The 22,127-nt window shown below is 44.0% G+C and overlaps 1 protein-coding gene across 8 annotated transcripts in view; it reads right to left on the reverse strand.

Annotated features, from left to right (window-relative positions):
• Positions 1–22,127, reverse strand: part of RASAL2 (RAS protein activator like 2) — a 127,670-nt gene that overhangs the window by 33,436 nt on the left and 72,107 nt on the right. For 7 of the 8 annotated variants that reach the window (XM_054515739.1, XM_054515736.1, XM_054515740.1 and 4 more), the window contains 2 exons: positions 14,070–14,176; positions 3,703–3,812 (listed from right to left, as the gene is read on the reverse strand). In XM_054515739.1, coding sequence (XP_054371714.1) covers positions 3,703–3,812; positions 14,070–14,176 — 217 coding nt within the window. Of the gene's footprint in view, positions 1–3,702; positions 3,813–14,069; positions 14,177–14,950; positions 15,053–22,127 lie in introns of those variants that run through there. The other variant, XM_036387710.1, reaches the window with a different exon arrangement.

Here is a 22,127-nt window from a genome sequence, read left to right on the forward strand (position 1 = left end):
GATTTGCAAAGCCCTTCCCTGCCTGCCTGCTCTCCCTGCAGATCACAGCTTGTCTAGCAGACACCTCTCAGGGCTCAGCCAAGCAGACTGCTGAATTTCACAGCAGGAGAGTTCTCCTCTCTCCTCTGGTCTCTGCTGTTAACGTTTCCAATTGGTTTGTCTTGATGGACCAGAAATGCTTAATTGATGCAGTTTCATTTCCCTACTAATCTCAAGGTGAATGCTTCATGGAGGAGCCTTTGCAGAGAAGCATCAGCCATTAGGAAATATCTATTTATAAAGGGGTCAAGTGAGCTTGCAGGTGGGAGAGAGCAGCCCAGCACTAAGGGGAAGGTCTGTGACAAATGCTGGGGTCCTGTTCAGTTCTCAGTGAAAAACCAAACAACTGCTGAAAGAAATACGTTCACCAAAGCAGGAGTGAGGCATCCCTCCAGAAACAAACCACTCCTCCCTCCCCTTTCCCCACACTCCAGAGTGCTGATAGCTACAGATATGCTGAATGAATGCAAGCTGGGAGTGAGTCAAGCCTTAATAAGGCATTGTGTAACACAAATTTCCATCCTGACAGCTAAATCAGGGTGAAAATCCCCCACCCTTTTTTTCAAAAACCGGCGTTAAATTAGAGCGAACCTGAAAAACACGGCGGGTTTTGCTTCTATGATTTACACGAGCCCTGCTATTTTCTCACTGCAAAGAGGCAAGGAGGGAGGAACTGGAACTCACCCAAAGTAGAAGAAGCTGTGGCTGGAGGAGTGGTACCTTTTGACCATGAAGCCCAGAGCCATGGCTACCTGCTTCCCTGTGCCCTGCCAGAGCCCATTCCCAGCCCTGCTGCCACTGGCTCATAATGCCATAAAATGACTTTTAGCAAAGCAGGAGGATTCCCACGTGGCAGTAAATCCCAACAGGGCAAAGCCCTCCCAGCTGTCTGCAGAGCTTTGCTGCAGTCACTGACACCATATGCAGCCAGTCAGAATCATCTTTGCTCCCTCTCTGTAAACAAAACTGCTGGTCCTCTTGCAGATACCCTCAAATTCCTGGCCACAAACTGGAAATATTCATTTGGTCTCTCCTTTCAAACAAAATTTTCCTTAAGTCTTTTTTCATGCTTTTTAAACATGCTTTATATATTATGGACACTGAGAAAACATTACAGATGAATGTGTGAGTTGAAAAGCCCAAAGGAAGCAGGAGGAAACAGGCTGGAAAAGCTGTGAAAGATGCCACAGTGACACGGTGCCAGGTTCCCTCATGGTGAGAGTTGTTGGCAACCTGGTGAGATGCTGCACTGGCCACACATTAAAGAGCCTCACTCCCACCTGCCCTGGCTCACAAAGGAGCACAGTCTAAGTCCTGCCACAGCAGTGGCTTGTAAAGACAACATATTCAAGTACAAAAAACCACCAGCAAACAACCTGAGCCTGAGAAACAGGAGGGATGTGAATTACAGACTGAGAGGTTATGGATTTATTCCTACAGGACACCTGAATGCTGATCAGTCTTTCTAGAGGGGCACCAGAACTCTCTCCTCTCCCTACCCACTAACCCAGACACACTGAAATAAAGTTAAAAACCAGAAAAGGTACATTGGCCAATTGCTTTCTGCTGAAACAGAAAATCTGATTACAAAAAAATCTGCAACTCATCTCCATCCCAGCTCCCTACAGCATTCCTAACTCCCTTCTGTTTTAAATCAACTCTGAACAGAAAGCATCCATCCTCTGTCATCATGCAGCATGGCATGCAATGTTACAGTATCCCAAATCTTGATGTGCACCAGGATAACCAATCTTCCTTAGTCCAGAATTTTAGAGGTATTTATCTGTAAAATCTCCACTTTCTTGACAGGTCCCAAACACCCCAAAAGCATGAAAAGGCAGTGTGACAGCAGCCTCTATTTCCTTCTAATCCATGCAGGGTTTTAATTTATAAAGCTGTATAATAATTTCTTTGAAGGCAGGGCTCTTGTGTTTGTCAGAGCAAGAAAAGGGAGATGCTATCAGTTCTCCTGAAAACCTGTGCAACACCATGACATCACCTAGAATCACCTGCTTGAAATGGGAACGGGCTGACTCACCAGGGCAGGACAGGAAAGTTCTCACTGCCACAGACTGAGAGGCTCAAACAGAACGGGGGGGAACAGAAGGTGAGAGAGTGGCAATTCCTCCTCATGAATTTAGAGTCAGCTCTATGTTCAACAATTGCCACCGTGTGAACAAGTACCTGGATTTTATGCTTTTGTGCTTTCATGAATTTATTGAAAGTTTTTGAATTTTCATCAAAGAAAATTCACATTTCATTTCAGTCTAGTTGAAAATTTGTGCCCACACTGGCAGGGAGTAGAAGGGGATCTGCTTTTTAAGAGAAGGCAGCTTTGCTGAGTGTTACATCATGTCTTAAACCAAAGATGTAGGAATTAATTATTGCTATATTTATTAGCTTTCCCAGAACAACAGTACTTCCCTGACACTACAAAAGCAATCCAGCATGAGTGCCAAGCTCAGGAAATACAACCAGATTATTTATGGCAAAGAAATCTTCACATTACAAAAATTTAAGCAAAGCTGCTTTCAAACAATGGCAAAAATAACAGGTACTTGATTGCCTGGTGGCATGATTGAAGATGCTTATGCTCACTGAGTTGCTATTATAGCCACATTGCAACACTCTGAAAGTAGAGATTTATAGGAAAACTTGCATCAAAGCAGCCTGGGTGGACTACAGGAGCAAGGCTATCTAGATGGTTAGTCACATCTGGTAAGCTGCAGGCTTTTCTGTAACTCCTGATGTTAACAGACCTCCAACATCCACAGCCTTGCTATCTCTATGATTTTATGGTCTGCCTTTCAGATGGAGAAGGCAGCACCATTGATTGAAGCAGCACAGCATGACAGATACAACTAATGAATGCAGCTCAGCTCAAGGAGAAGGGAAAATGCACTGAACAATGTCAAATCACAGGAGCCTGCCGTGGCCTCGAGTACAGGCCAGCTGATTTTTCACTCTATCTACTTCTCCTGCTGGGCTACTGTGGAATGTAACACAGAATATGTTTAATAAAAACAATCAAGGGACTTTGCAAACAGTTAGGAAACACTGTGTGTAAGAGCCTTTGCTTGCCTTGTATACATTCCCAGCCTGGTTCTCCAGCCAAAAGCAAAGATAAACCAAATGGAGCACTAAGATGGTCAGAAACTACTGAGTTTTCCAGTTTTCTGAAAAAACAGATCATCTGTTCCTTGTGGTAACACCGCAATAACCAAAACACCAACACTGCAAGGGTCCTCAGAGTGCCTGAATTGCATTGCACATCTCTGGGCTGTGCCAGCACTGGTGGAACCACCCTGCTCACACCAACACAACTCCTCCTCTCACTGGCCTGCAGGCAAGCCCTGCATGCAGCAAGGCAAATTTCTCTCCAGCTGATCAATCCCGTGGTTTTGTATCATAAAATTGGAAGTCTGCAGCTTATTTGAAACAGATGCAGGACAAGGTACTGGAGTCCATCTGCTTGACCTGAGCTTTTGGACAGATGTGAAGATCAGCAGTTTCCCATCCTGTATCAGCAGCACACTGCACACTAAGCTTAAAGGTACAGAGGCAGCCCCACAAACCCCCCTCGTGCCAGCTGGACAATAAATCCCCTTCCTGCCCTCCTCCCCTGAGTGCACCCACGTGCTGGGTGTCAGCTCTGCACCTCACCTGTCCTCAGAATTGTTGGGAGATGGCAGACGGAAGCTGATATTCCTGTCCAGCTTGGATTGGCTCTTTGTCCTCTTGATGGATCCTTTCAGGCGCTTGCTGAAGAAGCCCTGCAATGAGAAGGTGCAGGAGTGAAACAGGGAAATTGATGCCAGTCATGAATCACTCAGGGCTCTGCCACTGAGCCCAAACACAGAGGTTTGGTGGCACTCACAGGATGGGCTCTGGGATTGCTCTGAGCAGGGGGAAAGGCAGGGCTGGCTTGGCAGTGACAGTTCCAGGAGGGGAGAGCCTCAATTGCAATAATTAGCACTACTCACATTACTGGGGCACTTCAGTGGATTCCAACTATTATACAAGAGACCCAAACCCCCAATTATCATTTATAAAGGAGCAATCTTCAATATCAGTATTTGTTCCTACTTCCCCTCTCTATGCCATGTTTTTAATTCTTGGTGAGCTTCAAAGTACAGAGGTTCTTACATTATGAGCTTCTATTGAGCCCACAGTTGCAGCCAGGTTTGCCTTTTTAATTGGGATATAGCACATTAAATCTTTAAATAATTCATAATTTCAATAATCTGGCTAGCCAGAACAGAAAATTTCAAAGCATTTCCCACACCAGTGGCTTCAGAGATCAGTTATAATATTGGTAAGAAGCAAAGTTCAATTCAAAAATCTGCTTAGGATCTAAAAATAAAATAAATCTTCAAAGAATCTGTCTTCAAACTACAATTTTTCACCCAACAATCACAGCCCAAAGCCATGTTAGTTGGAGGGAGCCTCTGGGATCATCTCCTGCTCAATGGGAGTGTGCTGCCTACACTAGGTCAGTCTAATTCTGAGTTGGTCTAGCCAAGTACTGAAAACCTCTGGAGACAGAGGGAACAAAGGAAGAGGAATCTGCTTTCTGCATCTGAAGGCACTGCTACATTTAAGACTGCCCTTCAGTTTTAGTTTCTGAGCCAGAGGCTCCTCAGGGGTGAAAGCTGCTACATTCTCCTGATAAAAGTGGAAAAGAAAAGGCCTGATATCTAAATATGAAAAAAAAATTTAAAAAACCCAAAAAACCCAAACCTCCAAAACCACCCCCAAACAACAAAACCCACAAAAACCAAACCCCACAAAGGTATACAATGTGTTGGGGGAAAGGTCCTGTCAAAAGAGAAGAAGTGTTTTCAGCTGTGTGTGCCACTCACACTCTGCCCATGATGCTGCACTTCTCTTGGTCCTGGTATTGAAAAAGTGCCTTTGAAAAAAGCCTGTAATCAATAGATGCTCCTGGGCTTCTCTTGGGGCAGTTGCTGGAATTCAAGTAGAGGATGTACAGCCCTTTCAAAGGCACTTTTGTATATTCTGACCTCTCAGCATAAAAGGTAACAAACCCAGCCACAGGGACTCAGATCTGGTGGACTCTGGCTTCAGCCCAGTACCTCCCAGTCTACTCCAGCTGCAAACATCAAATAACAAGGCTTTTTCCCCTTAAGGGCAAATAAGACAAAGCTGACCCAATTCAGCAGGGGTCCAGAAGTATTTGTACTGAATAATTCCAAATCCCACCCAGAGAAGGATGGTGAATATTCATTTTTGTGTGCATGTACAGTTTTAAATTGGTACTGTTTTAACATGGAACATGCTCTTGGTTTAATTGAACATAATCTATACCCCAATGAAACAAATGTTCTATCTGGGGTTGAATAAGGCTAGCCAGAGTTGACTATACAAAAAACCAAAATAAAACAAAACCAAAAACCAAACAGGGTAAGAACATATTTAAAGACAAAAATTTATTCAAACGAAGGGTGTGCTTATTGGTCATCCTCAAAAGAGTTGAAAACATTTTCAATATTTGTTCTGTGCTGGCAGTTCATGCAGGGCCAGTGCTTACAGATGGACAACCTGGGAGCAGCATGAAAAATTCACACGTGCCAGAACTGAGCAGAGTTTTTTGACTCCCATTTGCCAAAGGAAATGCTTTTAAGTATCAAATGCAGATAGGAAAAAAAAATATAGTGATGAAAAATAAACTTCTATCTGCAACAACACCACCTAACTGAAAGTTTTATTTCCTTTTACTCCTATAGACAAGAAATCCCTGCCAATGTTTATAAAGCAGCTCGAACCATTAAAAGGACAAAAACACCTCTACTGCTTTTCTTATTGTGCAGGTATTTCTCCTAAATACTTATTTCAACACAAAACTGTTGGGGTTCCAGGAGTTTCTGGTTCTTATACCTAAATGTAATGGAGTGTCTGAGCTTTAAGAATAATCATGGAGCCTCTTTAAAACAGCGAGAATTTTATTGCTTAAACAAACACCCTCAGACAAAAAGATGTAAATTATTATTCAAACTGCCTAAATTGATGAGACTATGTTCTTAATCAAAAAAGTACAAAATATTTGGTAGGACTAACTAGGTAGGATGAAATTTGAAAAGAGATAGATTTGAGGTTCATACTTAACTGCTCTCAGAATCACAGGTTTAGGGGAACAGGGATAGAAAAGAGACATGAGGAGAGAGCAATGGTGCACAACCACACACACACAATCAGGAATAGGACAGGGCTGGTTTGTCACCTCATCCAAAAGCATCAAACACTGGCCTAAGAAAACCCAATGATAACAACCTCTAAAAATAATTCAATCCCACTGAGAATTCTATTCATCTCATTTGGAAGTGAAGCCACTCGACTCTGCCCCTCTGCCAAGAAACAATCTCCACAGGAGAAGGGATAATTCAGCAGGCTGTTGGAACCTTCCCCTCATAGCTGCACAGGGAAAGCACAGAAACTCTCACCCCCAAGTATTTCCAACCCCAGGGTGGTGGCTGTTGAGGGCAGTTTAGGCTTTAGGAAAAGATGACTTTGTCCAAAGATGCCAAGTGGCTGTTTGTCCTTAACCTGAGCAGGGCAGCACAGAACTGTCTGACAAATTCAAAGCCAGCCCAAGTATGAGCTACTCAGCTCCTGGACTGCTGCTCCCTATGGACATGGTGATTCTCCACTCCAGGGAGAGCAGCCCATGCATAATAAATAATGCTTGTCCTGGCTGTTTTAAAGGGAAAGGTGAATTCAGCCATGAACAAATGAAACTGTGTATAACCATAACACAGATCAGCCATCTATAAAAGGCAATGGTATCAGTGGAAGTTTCAAAGCACTAAAGTAGGGTAAAATGGGCAACAAAAAAGGTCCACCTTACACACAGTGCTGTTACCTCCATTAGTTCTTTCTGGGGACAAACACACTGCATCTGAGCCTTGCAATGCTTCTTGAACATCTGTAATTGTTGATGAGGAGCACCAATGCATTATTAATAACACCAGGTGGGTAACTTCATTTACAGAGCTATGAGACTCATCTTCTCTGAGGGGAAGGGCTGATGGGTACAAAGATAACCCTCAAGTGGCTGAGGATGACAGCAGAACTGCCTCCCCATGAACGTGCCTGGTGAGGACATGAAGTGTTTTATTCCTTAAGCTGTTCACAAGCAGCTATCAAGGAAAAAAACAATGTCATAGCCAAGTGAAAACAGTGTCCTGTGCCAGTAATGTTGTACAGATATGGGAAGGCAAAGAAGCTGGGGAAGATGGCCAGGTGGTAAAATGGAAAGATCAAACTAGAAGGATATTCCAGGAATGAGCAGCAAAATGCTGAAGTTTGCTATTCCTTGCAGAACAGCAGCAGAAGGCCAATTTAACCAGCAAGGGAAGTGAAGTCTGCTTATGAGCCCAGTAACACTCAGCATTAAAATATCAGCAGTGACTCCCTTTGAAAAGCCTCTGGAGCACTCACACAGTAGCAAAGCAGATGAAAACAAGCCTGGATACACTTTGGAGGTGATATCCAGAACAAGACAGGGACTTACAACAGCCACGTTCCACCATCCAAAAACCTCGCTCTATGTCACTGAAGAGGAGGTTTGTGCACAGGCACAAAACAATAAAAAGCATGTTTGAATGTCCAAACAGAGGATAAAGCCCAATAAAAGCAGAGTGGTGTTATGTAAAGCTGCTGTAGCTTTCACACTAATGCATCACTCTTCCGATTTTCTCATCTCAGCAAGAAAGCTAGAACAAAACAGAACTCCAGAAGTATAAACTGATTAAAGGCAGACAAGAGGGGGATTTACAAATGATATATTTTAGAGACCAACTATTTATTTTAGGAACAAAGGCAAGACAGGATTATAGATGTATAAAACAAATAGAATGGAAATTATCTAAGCTCCTCATGCACCCTGTTACATAAGAAAACCAAAGGGCAATTTAACATGAGAGGCAGCACGTTTCAGATTGTCAGGAGACTTTTCCTAATGCTATCTATAAATGAGCCCATCCAATTCACCAGCACAAGATATTATACACACATTTTTTTTCAGCAAGATTAAAAAAGGATTATGTGTTTATATAAGGAAGAATAACATATGTAGCTGCATTAGTCAGGTTTAAAAATAACAAGAGTGAGCAATAATCATGCTTCAGGACACAAGCTGATCAACAGCAAGGATCAGGAAAGATATTTTTCCCCTGATGGGACAGCACTGCAGATTTGGCCAGATAACAATTTCAACTTTCCAATGAAAGATGGTCTGCAGCTACAGGAGGGATGCAGAATAGGAGGAACAAGTTTAGGAACAGTAATAAGAAACCCAGGGAAATGCAGAGGATACTGTAACAAGGGAACATTGATAATACACCTGTTAATAAAATGCATCCTAGCATTGTGTGCACTCTGCATGATGTGCAGCCAAAAGTCCTGCAGGAATCCAATTTCCAAGTCCCTGGGAATTGTACTGAAAAATGCATGAAGAAGCAAGAGCTACCTGATAGCCAAGAGGGCCACATCAGCTTTTCAGATCCCAGTTCAGCAAAGTGTTTAGCACAGACACAACTGGGAGCAGCACCTGGCTGCCCACAGCAGGGACAGCAGATGGAAGGAGCATCCTAAAAAGCCCCTATCCAGGAATTAAGGAATAAAGGTAAAAAGTCTGTCTGGAGAACAACTAAACAACAGTGATAAAAAATTAACATGATAAGAAACAGGTCACCTGAGCCTGTCAGGAAGGGCAGGCAATGATTTCCTGGCCCTGGCTCTTTCCCTGGCATGCAGCCCAACACTTCAGAACACCTTTTGATAACACAGCACACATGCTAATTACAAAAAAGTTATTAAAAATGAGCTTTGGTAAAGCTCGTAACATGAACCTGAGGAATGGCTGCAGGAATATCTAAAAAGAGTAATTACAACAAGTGATAAGGTATCAAGGCAGAAGGAAGGGTCCAATGGGATGTGGTGGGATAGTGGCCTGACTGCTTCTGCTTAACATCCTTGTTAATCATCTGGAGGCAAAGTTAAACAGCACATTAATTACACTGAGCTATATTAAATTAGGAGGTGAAGTGAGGGCCAGGGAGGACAGAGAAATAACACAAAGGGCTAGGAGGAATTAGGAACTGGTAACACACATTCCTGTGAACTTCAGTACCAGAACTTGGAGAATCAATTGAAGGGAATTAAAAACACAAGAGCAAGAAAAGTGATAAAAGGGCCAGAAGGACTAATTTGCAGAGGATGAATTAATTAAACTTTGCATAACTTGACTAAGTCATGATTTGGAGGCGAAGAACAAAATGAGTTGGTGCATATTTAAATACTACTAAGCCAAGGACAACTGGGATGTGAGCAGTGTTTAAAGCTATGTACATTCATAGCTCCCCTACAGTAAGTAAGGAATAAAAGGAATTGGATAAAGTCAGGTTTACACCAAGCATGAGAATAATGCTCATGCTGTTGAGGTCCACCAGACAGTGTCAGAGCCTGGATATCCCCATCATTGATGCAACACTGGAGTTTGATGTAATGAACAAATCTGCTGTGGCAGCAAGACACTGTGAAGGTTACAGAGCCTATGAGCAGCACTACCCCAGAATAAATATATGGATGAAAGTGTGGTGAGCACCCTGGAGATAGTCAGTCACCTATTTATGCTTTCTGACACAGAATTCGTGGAATAGCCAGCACATCTAAGGCATCACAGCACAGGCAAGTGATAAAAACTAAAGGAGATACAAACAACCATGTTACAAGAAGTAAAGAGTAGAAAGTGGAAGGAAAAATGTAAATTTCAATGGAGGGGACAGATTTGAGCACAGTATTTTTCATGGGGGATGCTGTGGTGCCTCACATTGATGCAAATCAACAATTCCATCTCTGCATTGGTGCTGATGCAGAATTAAAAATGTGTATTTGTATGCCACAGGGTCACACAGGCAGCACAGCTCAGCCTTGTCCTACCCTGGCAGCACAGCAGGAGCAGAGCAGTGCTCTGGAGAAGCAACAATCTTGCTGACTGCATAAAAGATGAGGCTGGGCAGCCACGAGATCTCATCAAGCTTTGACCTTCACTGGGGCTGGCTGCATTGTCTTCTGTTCCATTTAGCAGTACTCTTAAAGAGCAAAGAGGCAGACAGCACTTCTATAGATCCAATTATACCCTCAGCCAGAAACAAACCAAGGAAGGCAATCTGCAAGTATCCTACATCAGGGTTCCTATAAAAATCATTGTATTTACTTCAAGGATTGTGCTCTGGCTTTCCTGTCTCATTCACACTTGTTCCTTTGCCTCTTTCTCATCTTTCTCTCCCCATTAGCCAGCAGACAGGGATGAATCATATTATTTGTAATAACAACTCTGAGCCAAAACTGGAGAGCTCAGCAAGAGTCTGAAGGGTGAGTTTAGAGATTCCTCTCCATCCTGCAGGAGCTCTGAGGACGTGGACAGCCCCATATTTACCCAATTCCAACTGCAGAGCAGTGAGGGAATGTGCCAGGCTGCAGCAGTGCTGCTGGGGCTGCACAGTGCCCCAGCAGGGAAGGGGATGCAGGGAGATGGAGGCAGTGCCAGGACATGGTGTGTGTGGGAAGGGAAAAGCTGCTCTCTCGCCCACCCATGCGTCACAGATCCCACTGGGAGCCAGCTCCCTCTGCCTCCCTGTTTGTTCAGTCAAGTAACATCCATTATTAAAAATATGACTTCTTCTATAGGTGTATTTATAAACAGCACACATCTGTCTGTATGTGAGTAGAGACATTTCTTCATCTCTGTTTTGCTACCTTTTGTGCCCTTCCCTTCTCTTCTGACACACCTGGAAATTGTCAAACATCAATGTACACAGCTGAACTTAGATGGAGACTAATGCTTCAAGTGCAGACAAGAAAATTTGGGGCAATGGGGAAGAAAAAAGAAAGGACAAGCACCAAGAGCTCTTCTCTCTGTATGTGTTGTGCAGTGTCAGCATTTGCAGAATACTCTTTACTCCCCTTGGTGGGAGATAACCAGAACAAATCATGGAATCAGAGAATGGTTTGGCTTGGGAGAGACCTTAAAGATCATCTCATTCCAACCCCCTGCCATGGGCAGGGACACCTTCCACTACCCTAGATTGCTCCAAGCCCCCTTCAGCCTGGCCTTAAACACTGCCAGGGATGGGGCACCCACAGCTTTTCTGGGCACCCTGTGCCAGGGCCTCACCACCCTCACAAACACATAGGACATGCTGGTCCATGGAGTGGTTCATCCTATGAAAGAGCATAACTACTGAAATTCTGCATTTTTTAGTAAACTGAAATATACATCTTTTCCTCCAGTGGCCATGCAGGAAGTAAAAAGGCAAATTTCCCAAACTTTACACATCAGCCCTTAAAAACAAATCCCTCACTGACCACCACTGCTGAAGAGACGACTTAAAAATGCATTGTCAAGGAAATGTTTGCTTAAAGGCAATTATGCTGTTATGAATCAAAATTCCAGATGCTAAAGCAATGCCAATTAGCAGTATTAAAAAAACAGATGCCTTGTTCTGAGTGAGTACCACTGCCTGTGCTTGAAAGGAAAAAACCTGCACAGAACATGCTGGAAGCCACTGTCCTATTGAGAAGACAGCTTTTAAATAGCTGCTCTGAGAGACAAACTTAAAAAGCTGTAAAAGCAACTTATTATGAAAGTCTCAGCATAATTTTCCATCAGGATGGAAGAAGGTTAAGCTGTCCCCTGCCTTAAGCTGCTTTCTGTTAGAAATCCAAGCAGTGAGTAGACAAGGTATGGCACAGGGTCAGGGCCAGGGGAAGAATCACTGAGACAGCACTATGCTGCAGCTGCCTGTAGCCCTCCAAAGCCTGGAAAAACAAAAAAGCAAGTTCTTTTACTATTAATCTCCTTTATATGCAGAATAAATCCCTGTCAACTAGGGACAACCTCACAGACACAAATTTGAAGCCATCTTTTGCATCCTTCACTTGCAGCTCTTCTCAGATCAGTGATCCAAGACTGAGACTTTCATGAGGTGCACAAGTCACCTTTCCTCCTTCTGAGAGCTGGGAAATTCTTATTATCAGTCAAAGGCAGGAACATGATTCCTCCCCATCTTCTCAGCCACCTATTAGGTCTGTGCCAATCTACCAAGTTAACAGTGGGTTTGGTTTCAGCAGTTTTGGCTTGAGCTCATCTGTATTGTTAAGAAAGCTGACTTCTAACTGCAGCTTGCTCTTTTAAACAGCTCACAAGGTGCCATGCTTTAAAACAGGGTGATCTCAGCCCCCATTTAGGAGTAACAGGCTATAAATGGGTTACTCAGAACAAAACCTCCAAAGCCAGAAGCCTTGTCCCCATGAGGAGGACAGGAGGGTGCATTATGCTCCTGGGTGTACAGGTGGTCAGGCAGACAAAGCAGCAGAATCCAGCTCCACGTGGCACAAATAGCTTCTAGCTCTCTGCTGGTTTGTGCCCAAGAAAAGCAGCCAGGTACTGCTTCCTGAGCCTATTTGCCAGAGTCCTAAAAGCACAACACACCACCAGGGGAAATGAGAAACATTCTGCAGGGTTCTTGTTTTGAAAGGGAACAGGAGCTAAGAAATATCAGAGAACTATTAGAGAAGAATTAGGGAGCCATTAAAACATTACTTAAGAGATAAGATCATCATTAAAAGGAATGGTACAAAAATGAGGAAAAAAGGAGGCATGTAAAATAAACAATACAGATAGTCATCAAACACTTCTGACACTTGTTAGACAAAGGCTACTACAAAGCACATATACATCTAAAGGATTGAGCTATTACTTATAGATGAAGGCAAAGAAAACAGAATTTCTGATAAATGAAGACATGGACAAGACTTTTTAAGGTTCTCAGAGTTCAGAAATCTTCCTGGAACTCTGTGAATCATGGACTCTATCAAAATCCCAGAACTTGACATAACAGAATATTCTGGTATCAACTTCACATACAACTAGATCAAGGCCCTTTTTTCCCCAAGTACCATCTAGAAAACAGATCTCTGAAGTGACAGAGATAATTCACAGAACACAGAATAGCTCAGGTGGGAAAGCACCTCTGGAGATTGTCTAGTCCCTTCCAATCTGTATTATTCTATAACTCTGAAAAAAGCCCAAGTAAGTATACCCACTGCATTCACTGCTTCCTTGGTCCCTTTCTGCATTCCAATATATCATGAATTCACAGGTTGCTTTAAACACCATGTATTCTATACACTCTGACCAACCTTAATACTTGAAATATTTAAATAACTCTCATTAAATCTTTTGGCTGTTTTTTGAATTTTATTTTTAAAATGACATGATGCAGGATTTATTCTGAAGTACGAAGATTGCTTGCCAAAAGTAAAGGAGAGCATGAAAACATTCACAATATTCAAGTTAGATATTTTAAAACATGAACAAATATTGTTGAAAATTACTGGGCACCTCATTTTAACTTGATGATTTGTCCTGAGTCTAATAATAGAAATGCCTTTGTGCTCCTGGACACACTGACCATAGACTGCCCAAGCAAAACCCAGGCTGTAGCTGAACAACTCTCATGCAGACTCACAGCCAACCAAACTCAGGACAAACCCCAAAGAGCTAAAGAGGAATTAACACACCTGCAGAAATTTCATCGGCTTCTGAATAAACTATAAAGCATTTCAATTTTCTATGTACTTCACTGGCAAGAGGGAAAAATAACCAACCTAAAGGAACTTGTTTCCTAGTCAGGATTGAATATGGAATGCAATCCCTGGAGGCGACTTCAAAAGTATTTATATAGGTCGCTGCCTACATTAACACTGATGTTTCTCTATCTGCAACTTTACATCAAGGCAATGAAAAGGAGCAAGTTCGGGATACATCAGGAATCTTACTGATAATACATGACACTTGATGGCAAAACCTCTTGGTCAACTGGCAATATTAACCAATAATATTCCTCTGCCCCCAGGCTCCCCCAGCCTGGCTGTACCCTTGATATTTGAATGTCCTCCTCCCATCCAATGAGACAAATGCCCCTGAGCAGGGAAGGCACACTTACTGGTACTCTGAAAGGAGAAGTGTTCGGGACATCCATGGAGTTGGTTTTCTCAGAGGTGCTGGTCCCCGAGATGCTCCGTCTGCGAGGAGATCTCTCTGCTGGGACCTCTGAGGAAGAGAAGGAGAAGGTGGTGAATGGGTGCCCGGGGGTGGGGAATAGTCAGGCTTTGTGCTCTCTAGGACAGGAGCCTCAGGAAAGTTTTGAGTGCATTACTAAACTGCCGAATGAACTCACCTCTATTTACCTGTATCTCACTCACTTACTAACCTACAATGGCATTTTCACTGGCAGATTCAAGGTTGTGAATCTGATTTGACCATAGAAGATTAAAATAAAAAGTGCTGGTAAAGATCAATACCTGGACATACTTAATATTCCGTTACTGTTTGAGAGACAGTATTCAGAGAACTTAAATCTATTTTGTTTTAGATGGAATTTTTTAATGTAAGCAGTGCAGTAATTAAGAGAAAACTCCAACCAAGACCCAGGGAAGCTCAGTTTTAGTCCCAGCTGAATGCAATTCGGCAAAGGTCAAAGTTCGGTCGCGTATGATCCCACTACTTGCTCAAAGCATGCAACCAGCAGAAGACTTATAAGTGCCTGGTAATATGACATATATATCTCTGCAGATAAAAAAAAATAGGTCAACTTCTCCTTGTTCTGGCAGTATGACCTTACTAAGACACGACTTTGGCATCTTAAATCCATGCAGACCGATCTGATGAGCACAAATATTCATAAAAGCTGCACTAGTCTTTGACTAGTACAAATACTGGAATAACAGCATAACAAAGTACACACAGCATTAAAAACCTCTGCACAAACACACATCTATGCATTTTTATATAGAGCTAGATATGCACATGTATGCAGACAGATACCTTTATCACAAGTGCTGCCCATCTCCAGCTCAATTGCCAGACTTTAAGAAATCCAGCTTCACAAAACACCCCCCGACTCGGGGAGGGAAAAAATCACTTCCTAGCAGAAAGTCCATTGTTATCTTCTGAACCTTAAAGAGCAGGAGCAAGCCGTGACTCCAGGCAGGGACATTGTGACTCCTGCCGTTCTCCTCTCAAGAAGAGCCAGATGCTGCTTCAAGTTCCATCGCCGGCCCCGGGGATCCGTGACTCGCCCCGGAGGGATCGCGGGTGCCTCCGACCGCCCTCCCTGCCTCCCTCCCTGGCGGGGAGCAGCGAGCGGAGCAGCAGCAGCAGCGCCCAGGACTGGCTGCAGCTCCTCAATCAATCGCTCCGGCTGCACATCCTCATTAGTTACTTTCAGGCTATTAACAGACGCCCAACTGCCGGCTTCCCTCCGCTGCCGAAATTTTCCCTGAGCATCCTGATCCGCGGCAGCGAAAAGCAAGGTTTATGGGGAGAGACAGCCAGCTGGTGCCACGAGAGCGGCGTTTTCCTCCAAAGAGCCGGGGGAAATAAAGGAGAGAAGCCTTCTTCAGGGATAGCATTACTTGTGATGCCTTTGCACGCCGGATTTTGATTTCAGCAGAGTTATGATACGTCTCTCCCATGGATGCTCGGAGACTGACAAAATGGAGCACAGAGGAGGAGAGGCGAAGGAATCCGGACCCTGCAGTATTAGTGTCTCACTCGGCAGATATTTATCTTTTAACAAAAGCAAACTGCTGACACGGAGCCCCTCGGTGTTGGGGAAAGGAGTGCCAAGAGGGGGAGCAGCCTGGGGACCGGGCAGAGCCCAGCACACACAGGTGTGGTGCTCCACCGAGGCACAGCCGGCTGAGGGGGCGATGCCTGAGCCCTGCCCGCACCCACCGAGCCCATCCCGGCCCGCCAGAGCCAGCGGGAGCAGCAAGGGACAGATGCCCTGTGGGGAGAGCCCTCCTCCTCCTCCTCCTCCTCCTCCGGAGCAGCACCGGCTCTGCTACAGCATCACCTGCTCCAGAGCTGCAGGGTGAGTCCCCATCAGGGCATCCTTGGAGAACAAAGCACTTGGAGCAGGGCCAGTCCAGCCCAAGGTTTTTGAGTCCGTCAGTCCCAGCAGCTCAGGAGCCTTTGCAGTGCTGGCAGTTTTACCTGACAGTGCACTTTCCTATCACCAGCTGCCTCCCTGGCCTAGGTGAAGGGAAACTTTATTTTCTGCAGCACCTGTAAGTACTGCTCTGCCCAGAGCTGTGCTAGGTAGGACACAAAGAATTGTCTCTGCCATTCCCATGTCCATGTAACAAAGGCAAACGGGATTGATGTGTTACTCCATTGGAACAGGGCTAGAGTGAGCACCTTTGATCTCACTCTGCCTAGGAAGCAGTAACGTAAGAGGTTTGGCTTCCTCCGCTCCTCACGAGCAGGAAATCACATCAAAGCTGCCCCGGTAATTTAAAACACTCTGTTAACTTTGCTGAGTCATAAATGGAAACACCAGCACTAATTCCCCACTATTTTCCACAACACGTTCTGCAGGAGGGGCAGTTTGGGGAAGAGCTTAACTTTAAACTGAATGGAGTTGAAAAGCTGCCACAAGGAATGTGCCTGGCTCCCCCACCTTCCCTCTCCTCCCCAACATCCCCCCAGCAGCAATCCAACTTTTCTGCAAATAAAATGTTGGCATTTCATCAGGAAAATGAATTTCTTCTTTTCTCACACCATCACAGAAGTGTACCAAATGAAGAAGGGAAAATGAAATATTCACTAGGTGCCTGCAGTGAACTAAAAATAAAAACTACCTTTCCCTCTCTTCTCCTTCTAAATAACAAGAACAAACAGACACACTTAGTCCCTAGGACTCACATACGGCAAAATTGTCGGGATATATTAACTGGAAATCAAAAGCTGAAGCAACTTGCTATGACGCCTGTAGAACAGCATTTTTGCTGAGTCTTGAGAAAGAAATCTATACTGTCACCACCAGGCAAAAAATTGAGACAGTTCCCTCCCCTGCTCCACTAGTAATGCTTGAGGCTACTCTTGCATAATCTTCACCTGCTGCAAAAATCAATGCACCTCTCATCAGCTTAGTATTAAATTACAAGTGCTTTCTGCGTTGCTCACTCTCAGGGACCAAGGCTACAGATAGATCACATTGTTTATCCATCAAAACAACCTGAAAGCATTTTTAACCGGTCTGTTTCTGGGAAGAAAAGGGAAAAAAAAGGCAAAAGGGAAGAAAACCCACCTGACAGCTCCTCCCCATTTCAACCTTCAACAAAAAATTGTAGAATCTTACAATGGTTTGGGATTGAACAGGCCCTAAAGATCATCCAGGCAGGGACACTTTCCACTATACCATCAAACAAATGAGTTGTAAACATCCTAATGGGTCACTTTTATCACCTGCTATCTTGGTGATACCAGTAATACTTATGGAAGTAAGTATTTATCCAAATAACTATTTACACACCACATAGCAACAGTCAGTTCCTAATTAGTTGAGCCAATTACTCTGCAGTGGCAGATGCCTCTGAGGAGGGAACTGCCCAAGGATACAATGCAGGTAGGTCTCTTCTCCCATCCTGTTGAGCCACTCTCTACCCACAGCAACACCAAAGCTTGTTCTGTAGGCCAGGAGGAAGGTTTGTGTAAGCCAGGTGCCACTTACTACATGGAGCAGTGGTGAGGGTTGCCCTCCTTTGAAGGGAACCCTCTCTGCCACAGTGGTGTAGCCTCAGTGCCCTCTGGTCACAACAGAGCTCTGGGGGCTCACCTAAATGTCCTACTGCTGGGTGCTGTGGCCACTTGAAACATTTGCTGTGGTGGAAATTTGTATTTTCCCTGTGAAGAGCTTTTTCTCCAGGTGGGAGAAGCAGACACTAAACAAACCTCCCAGCTTTGTGGGACAGCCACACCAGGTAGGAATTATTTGCAGATATAGAAGGAAGAACAAGAAGAGAAGAAGTGTCTCAAGAACATTTTTCTGATGGGGATTACCTAGTGAAATATGAAGCTTCATATAAAAGTAAATAAAAATGTTAATGTTTCATCTTGCAATAAGCATTCTATCTCATTTTGCTCACTTGGGGAGAATTCAGACTTGGGCCCACTCCACAGATTATCATAAAAATTTCATTAAATGCCTGTACAAGAAACCTAAGGTAAAAGCAAACTCAAAGCCCCCTAATCTGTTTTAAGTCCTGAAGTCCAAGTTTGTATTCTGACTAAAATACATTATGCAAATTCTCCAAGACATAACTTGAAGGAAAAAATGGAAATTTACAGAGATAGCTTTTCCACATTTATCAAGGTAACCAGATGGGGAAAATAATCACAAGAAGATACATCAGAGTGAATGCAACCAAGTTTCAGGACACTGAAATGCACAAAAGCTGCCAAGCCTGGAAAAGGAAACACAAAGGGAACCCTGCAAAGCTCACTGGCTGTAGAACTCCAGCATCAAACAACTGCTAGATACAAACTATGATCAAAAACTCTCCCAGTCCATCAGCAGGGGTTTGAAAAGACGTTACTGTGCTTTACTAGGAATTGAATCAATCAGATAAATCTTGGAAGATGATCCAGGTAACCATAAAAGATTTTCAACTTACAGACAGGCAATTCTGTTGGTGTTAGACACTTGCATTGTGCTGGCATATAAAAAAGGTGTAATTGAATTAGTGCCCAGTATGGAAGGTGCATAGAAAGCAACCTAAATTATACAAAACGTAACTTAAAAGAGTCTTAAGTCATTGATTCCTAAACGACTTTACAGTCTGAAAGACAAGACCTAACATGTGAAGCAGAGGAATCCTAGAGGAGGCTGGAAGAAAGGGCACAGATATCACAGGAGAGAATAATTTAGGGGTTTCAAGTATAAACTCCCACAATTTCTTTTCCCTGAAAGTTTGGAGGAAACTGTACATGGCATTGAGTGAGTGCAACATCAGCTGTGCTTACACTGATGCATTCACTTTAAAGCAGAACAAATCCTCCAGCTCTGCGAGTCAGAAATGAAGCAGATGCACATCCCTAAACTGCTCAACACATCCTCTGCCTGGCTGTACAAAATTTGGGATAGTTGTTCCTTTTTGACCTCCCCATGAAGCAGCCTCTAAAACCTCCCTTAATGGTTGACTCCACACACAGCCAAACAAATTGCCTGGACAACAGCGCCAACACAAAAGCAGAGACAAGGAGCTGCTGCCCATGACCTGGAGATGCTGATGTCCTCGTTAGTTGCTAATGGTCTTGGACTGCCCCTGCTAATTCAAATTACCTTGTGTTTGCTGCAGAGATTGCACACAGACAATTAACACGGATCAGCTGAGGCATGGTAACTTGTTCCTGCAGCCTAATTTGTTTAGAGGCTTATGACTTAAACACACATTAGTATGATATCAATATTTATTGTCCTCATTATTAAACAACAGCCTTGAGCCACAGCTTTCCAAACCAATCTTTTTACTGTCTGTAACAGGGCTGTGAATAGAGGCATTCTCTAAAAAGCAATCCTTTGGGACAGCCTCACTGGCTCCTGAACACACCAAAGCTCAACAGCTCCTGCCTGCTCCTCTCCATGGCCCAGAAAGCCGCTCCAAGCCTCAGCACTTCTTGCTCTGTGGCAGGATTTTGTCTCTGAGCAGTAGGAATTATTGTTACGGACACAGGAAAAGACACAATGTACTGCAGACATCCAAGAGGTGCCACTGAACTCTAAACGTGGTCCCAGAGTTAAGACACCACTTGGGAATTTTTATTCTAAATGCATCTGCACATTTCTCCTAAGAAGAAAAACTTTGAGCAGTCTCCCCTGATTTATCTTGCTACCATCACACAGTTCAGAAGTCAGGCAAGCTGACAGAAATGAGAGGAAGTGGACTGAGCCCAGTGATCAGCTTGTCAAACGGCACAGAGAAGAAAACCAGAGCAGTAAATAACATTGTTTAGTCCAGTTTAGTTCATTGGCTGCAGGGCACATGCCCATTTATTTACAAGGTACCCCTTGCCCAGTGTGTTTGTAACTATTTCAAACAGGCTGCAACCAAGTTTAATTAAAACTGCACACCACTTAAAAGCTCTTAAAAAGAAATAAGGTCAGGTAACTGAAAGACCCAAGAAATTAAGCACAAAAGTGGTAAAGTTTCCCAGTAAAGTGTTAAAACCCCAAAAATGCAGTTTGTACCCTACCGTACCAAGGAATGAGAGAAGGCTTTTCTCATCTTCCGTGCTGCTATCCAGCCATTCAGCCACATGCCCAGGGGAAAGCAGACTTATTCTCCAGCCAGAAAACTTTTCCATACAGAACACAGTAAGGGAACGAAGCAGGGTAGGAAGGATGGAGAGGAGCTGATGGTCTTGGGATTCCAGCACTCCAGTTAGAGCCTACACTGGCAAACATGGGAGTGTGATCCTGCCCTGTTCTCTCAACCCTACCTCTGCCACGGCAGGCATGGGTGGGAGCAGCAACTGGGACTTGGACTTGTCCCTTTGTGTCAGGTTTCAGTCCAAGCAGGAACAGAGAGAAGGCAAAAGAGGGAAGCAGGGGACACCGAGGTCTCAAAATCCAGAAGAGGCAGCAGGTTATGACAGAATCAACTTAAGTAAAAAGTAGAAACACATCAGTGCTGAAGAAGCTCAAATAAGTCAGCACAATAGCTCATCAGCTAAGTGCAATGTAGCCCTACCACTCCTCACAGTGTTGGCTTTGTTTGAAGGCTCAGGTATTGTGCTTTATGCTAGGAAGAAAAAAAAAAACCACAACCCAGCAAGCTCAGAGGCAATTTAAATCCCCTCCCCTCTACTAACGAGCCTGCATTCCCCTGTTTACAAGCCCCTTCCTGCTCCAGCTATTATCCCAGCATCCCAGCCTTCCTTGCAATGAATTTGTTCATGCAATGGCAGGTTGATCAATGTGTGAATAGGAAGCTCCCACCCCTCCCTCTCCCCTCCTCCTGCATGGCGGCGGCATTGATCGGCAATAATGGAATCTGCTGCTGGCTGCCAACAGCAGCACGGACAGGGAACTGCTCCTCTTCCTCAGCACCAGGACAGGGGGAATCCCTCCTCTTCCTCAGCACCGAGCACAGCCCTGCTGGATTCAGCCCCCACTGCCACAGACACAGGTAAGGACACAGCAGCAATCTTGGGGGCTCAAAGAAGCCAGCAGCACTGATGGGTGTTATTTATCTAAAAAAATTAAAACCAAGCCATCAGCACTGATAGGTGGTTATTTATCTAAAAAAAATTAAAACCAAGCCAGCAGCACCAATGGGTGGTTATTTATCTAAAAAAAACCAACCAAACAAAACAAGCTAAATGGGAAATAACTCTGCCCTGCACGGACAACGAGCTTGCTCTGCAGTGAAGCCTCGTTGCTGTGGCTTTATGAAGGGTCACATTTAATCGTGCAGGATTTACAGTGTAAGATTTATTCCACACAAAAGAGCGTTTTGCAGGTTTACACATGCACGAGCAGTGACGAATCCTGGTAAGTGAGGGACTCCTGGGCCCCACAAATCAAAATTGCCTTTGTCCTCAGGGGATGGGGCTGATGCTCTGATCAAACTGCACTCTTTAAAGAGACAGCTGCCTTTTGCTCACCAGTTTCTGAACCTGTCTTTATTTTAAATAATTCATACACTTGCCAGTCCCTATTACAAATAAGGATATTTGCTGACCACTGACTAAAACCCAAGCTACACCAAAAAGCCATTAGATCAGCAAAGCAAAAAATGAGATACCAACCAACAAATGAATTGAAAAAAAAAAAAAAGAGAGCTATCAAGTCCCAGCAGGGAGGAAAATTCCAATTACTAAGACAAACTGTAGCAAGTATTGTTTGTGCAGGACAGATATTTTCATAAAACACCTGCCAAGCAGGGCAGATGCTCTACAGAATTCCCAGTTAATGAGGGAACATGGGACAGGCAGCTCAGGAGCCAGGTACCCCAGCAGCATGCCAGACTGAGCAGAGCTGTCCTCCTGTTCCTGCTGAACAAGTGCATCTGTATCCCATGGCTGGGATGGAAACCCAGAAACATTCCCTACATCATATAAAATCCTGTGATAGATAGATAGATTTTCCACCCATGCTAAATGAGCTGATTTATTATTTTTTAAATTAACTGTTCCAACAAATTTCCCTCTGTGT

The sequence above is a fragment of the Molothrus ater genome, chromosome 9, assembly GCF_012460135.2.
Source record: "Molothrus ater isolate BHLD 08-10-18 breed brown headed cowbird chromosome 9, BPBGC_Mater_1.1, whole genome shotgun sequence".
NCBI classification, from domain to species: domain Eukaryota; kingdom Metazoa; phylum Chordata; class Aves; order Passeriformes; family Icteridae; genus Molothrus; species Molothrus ater.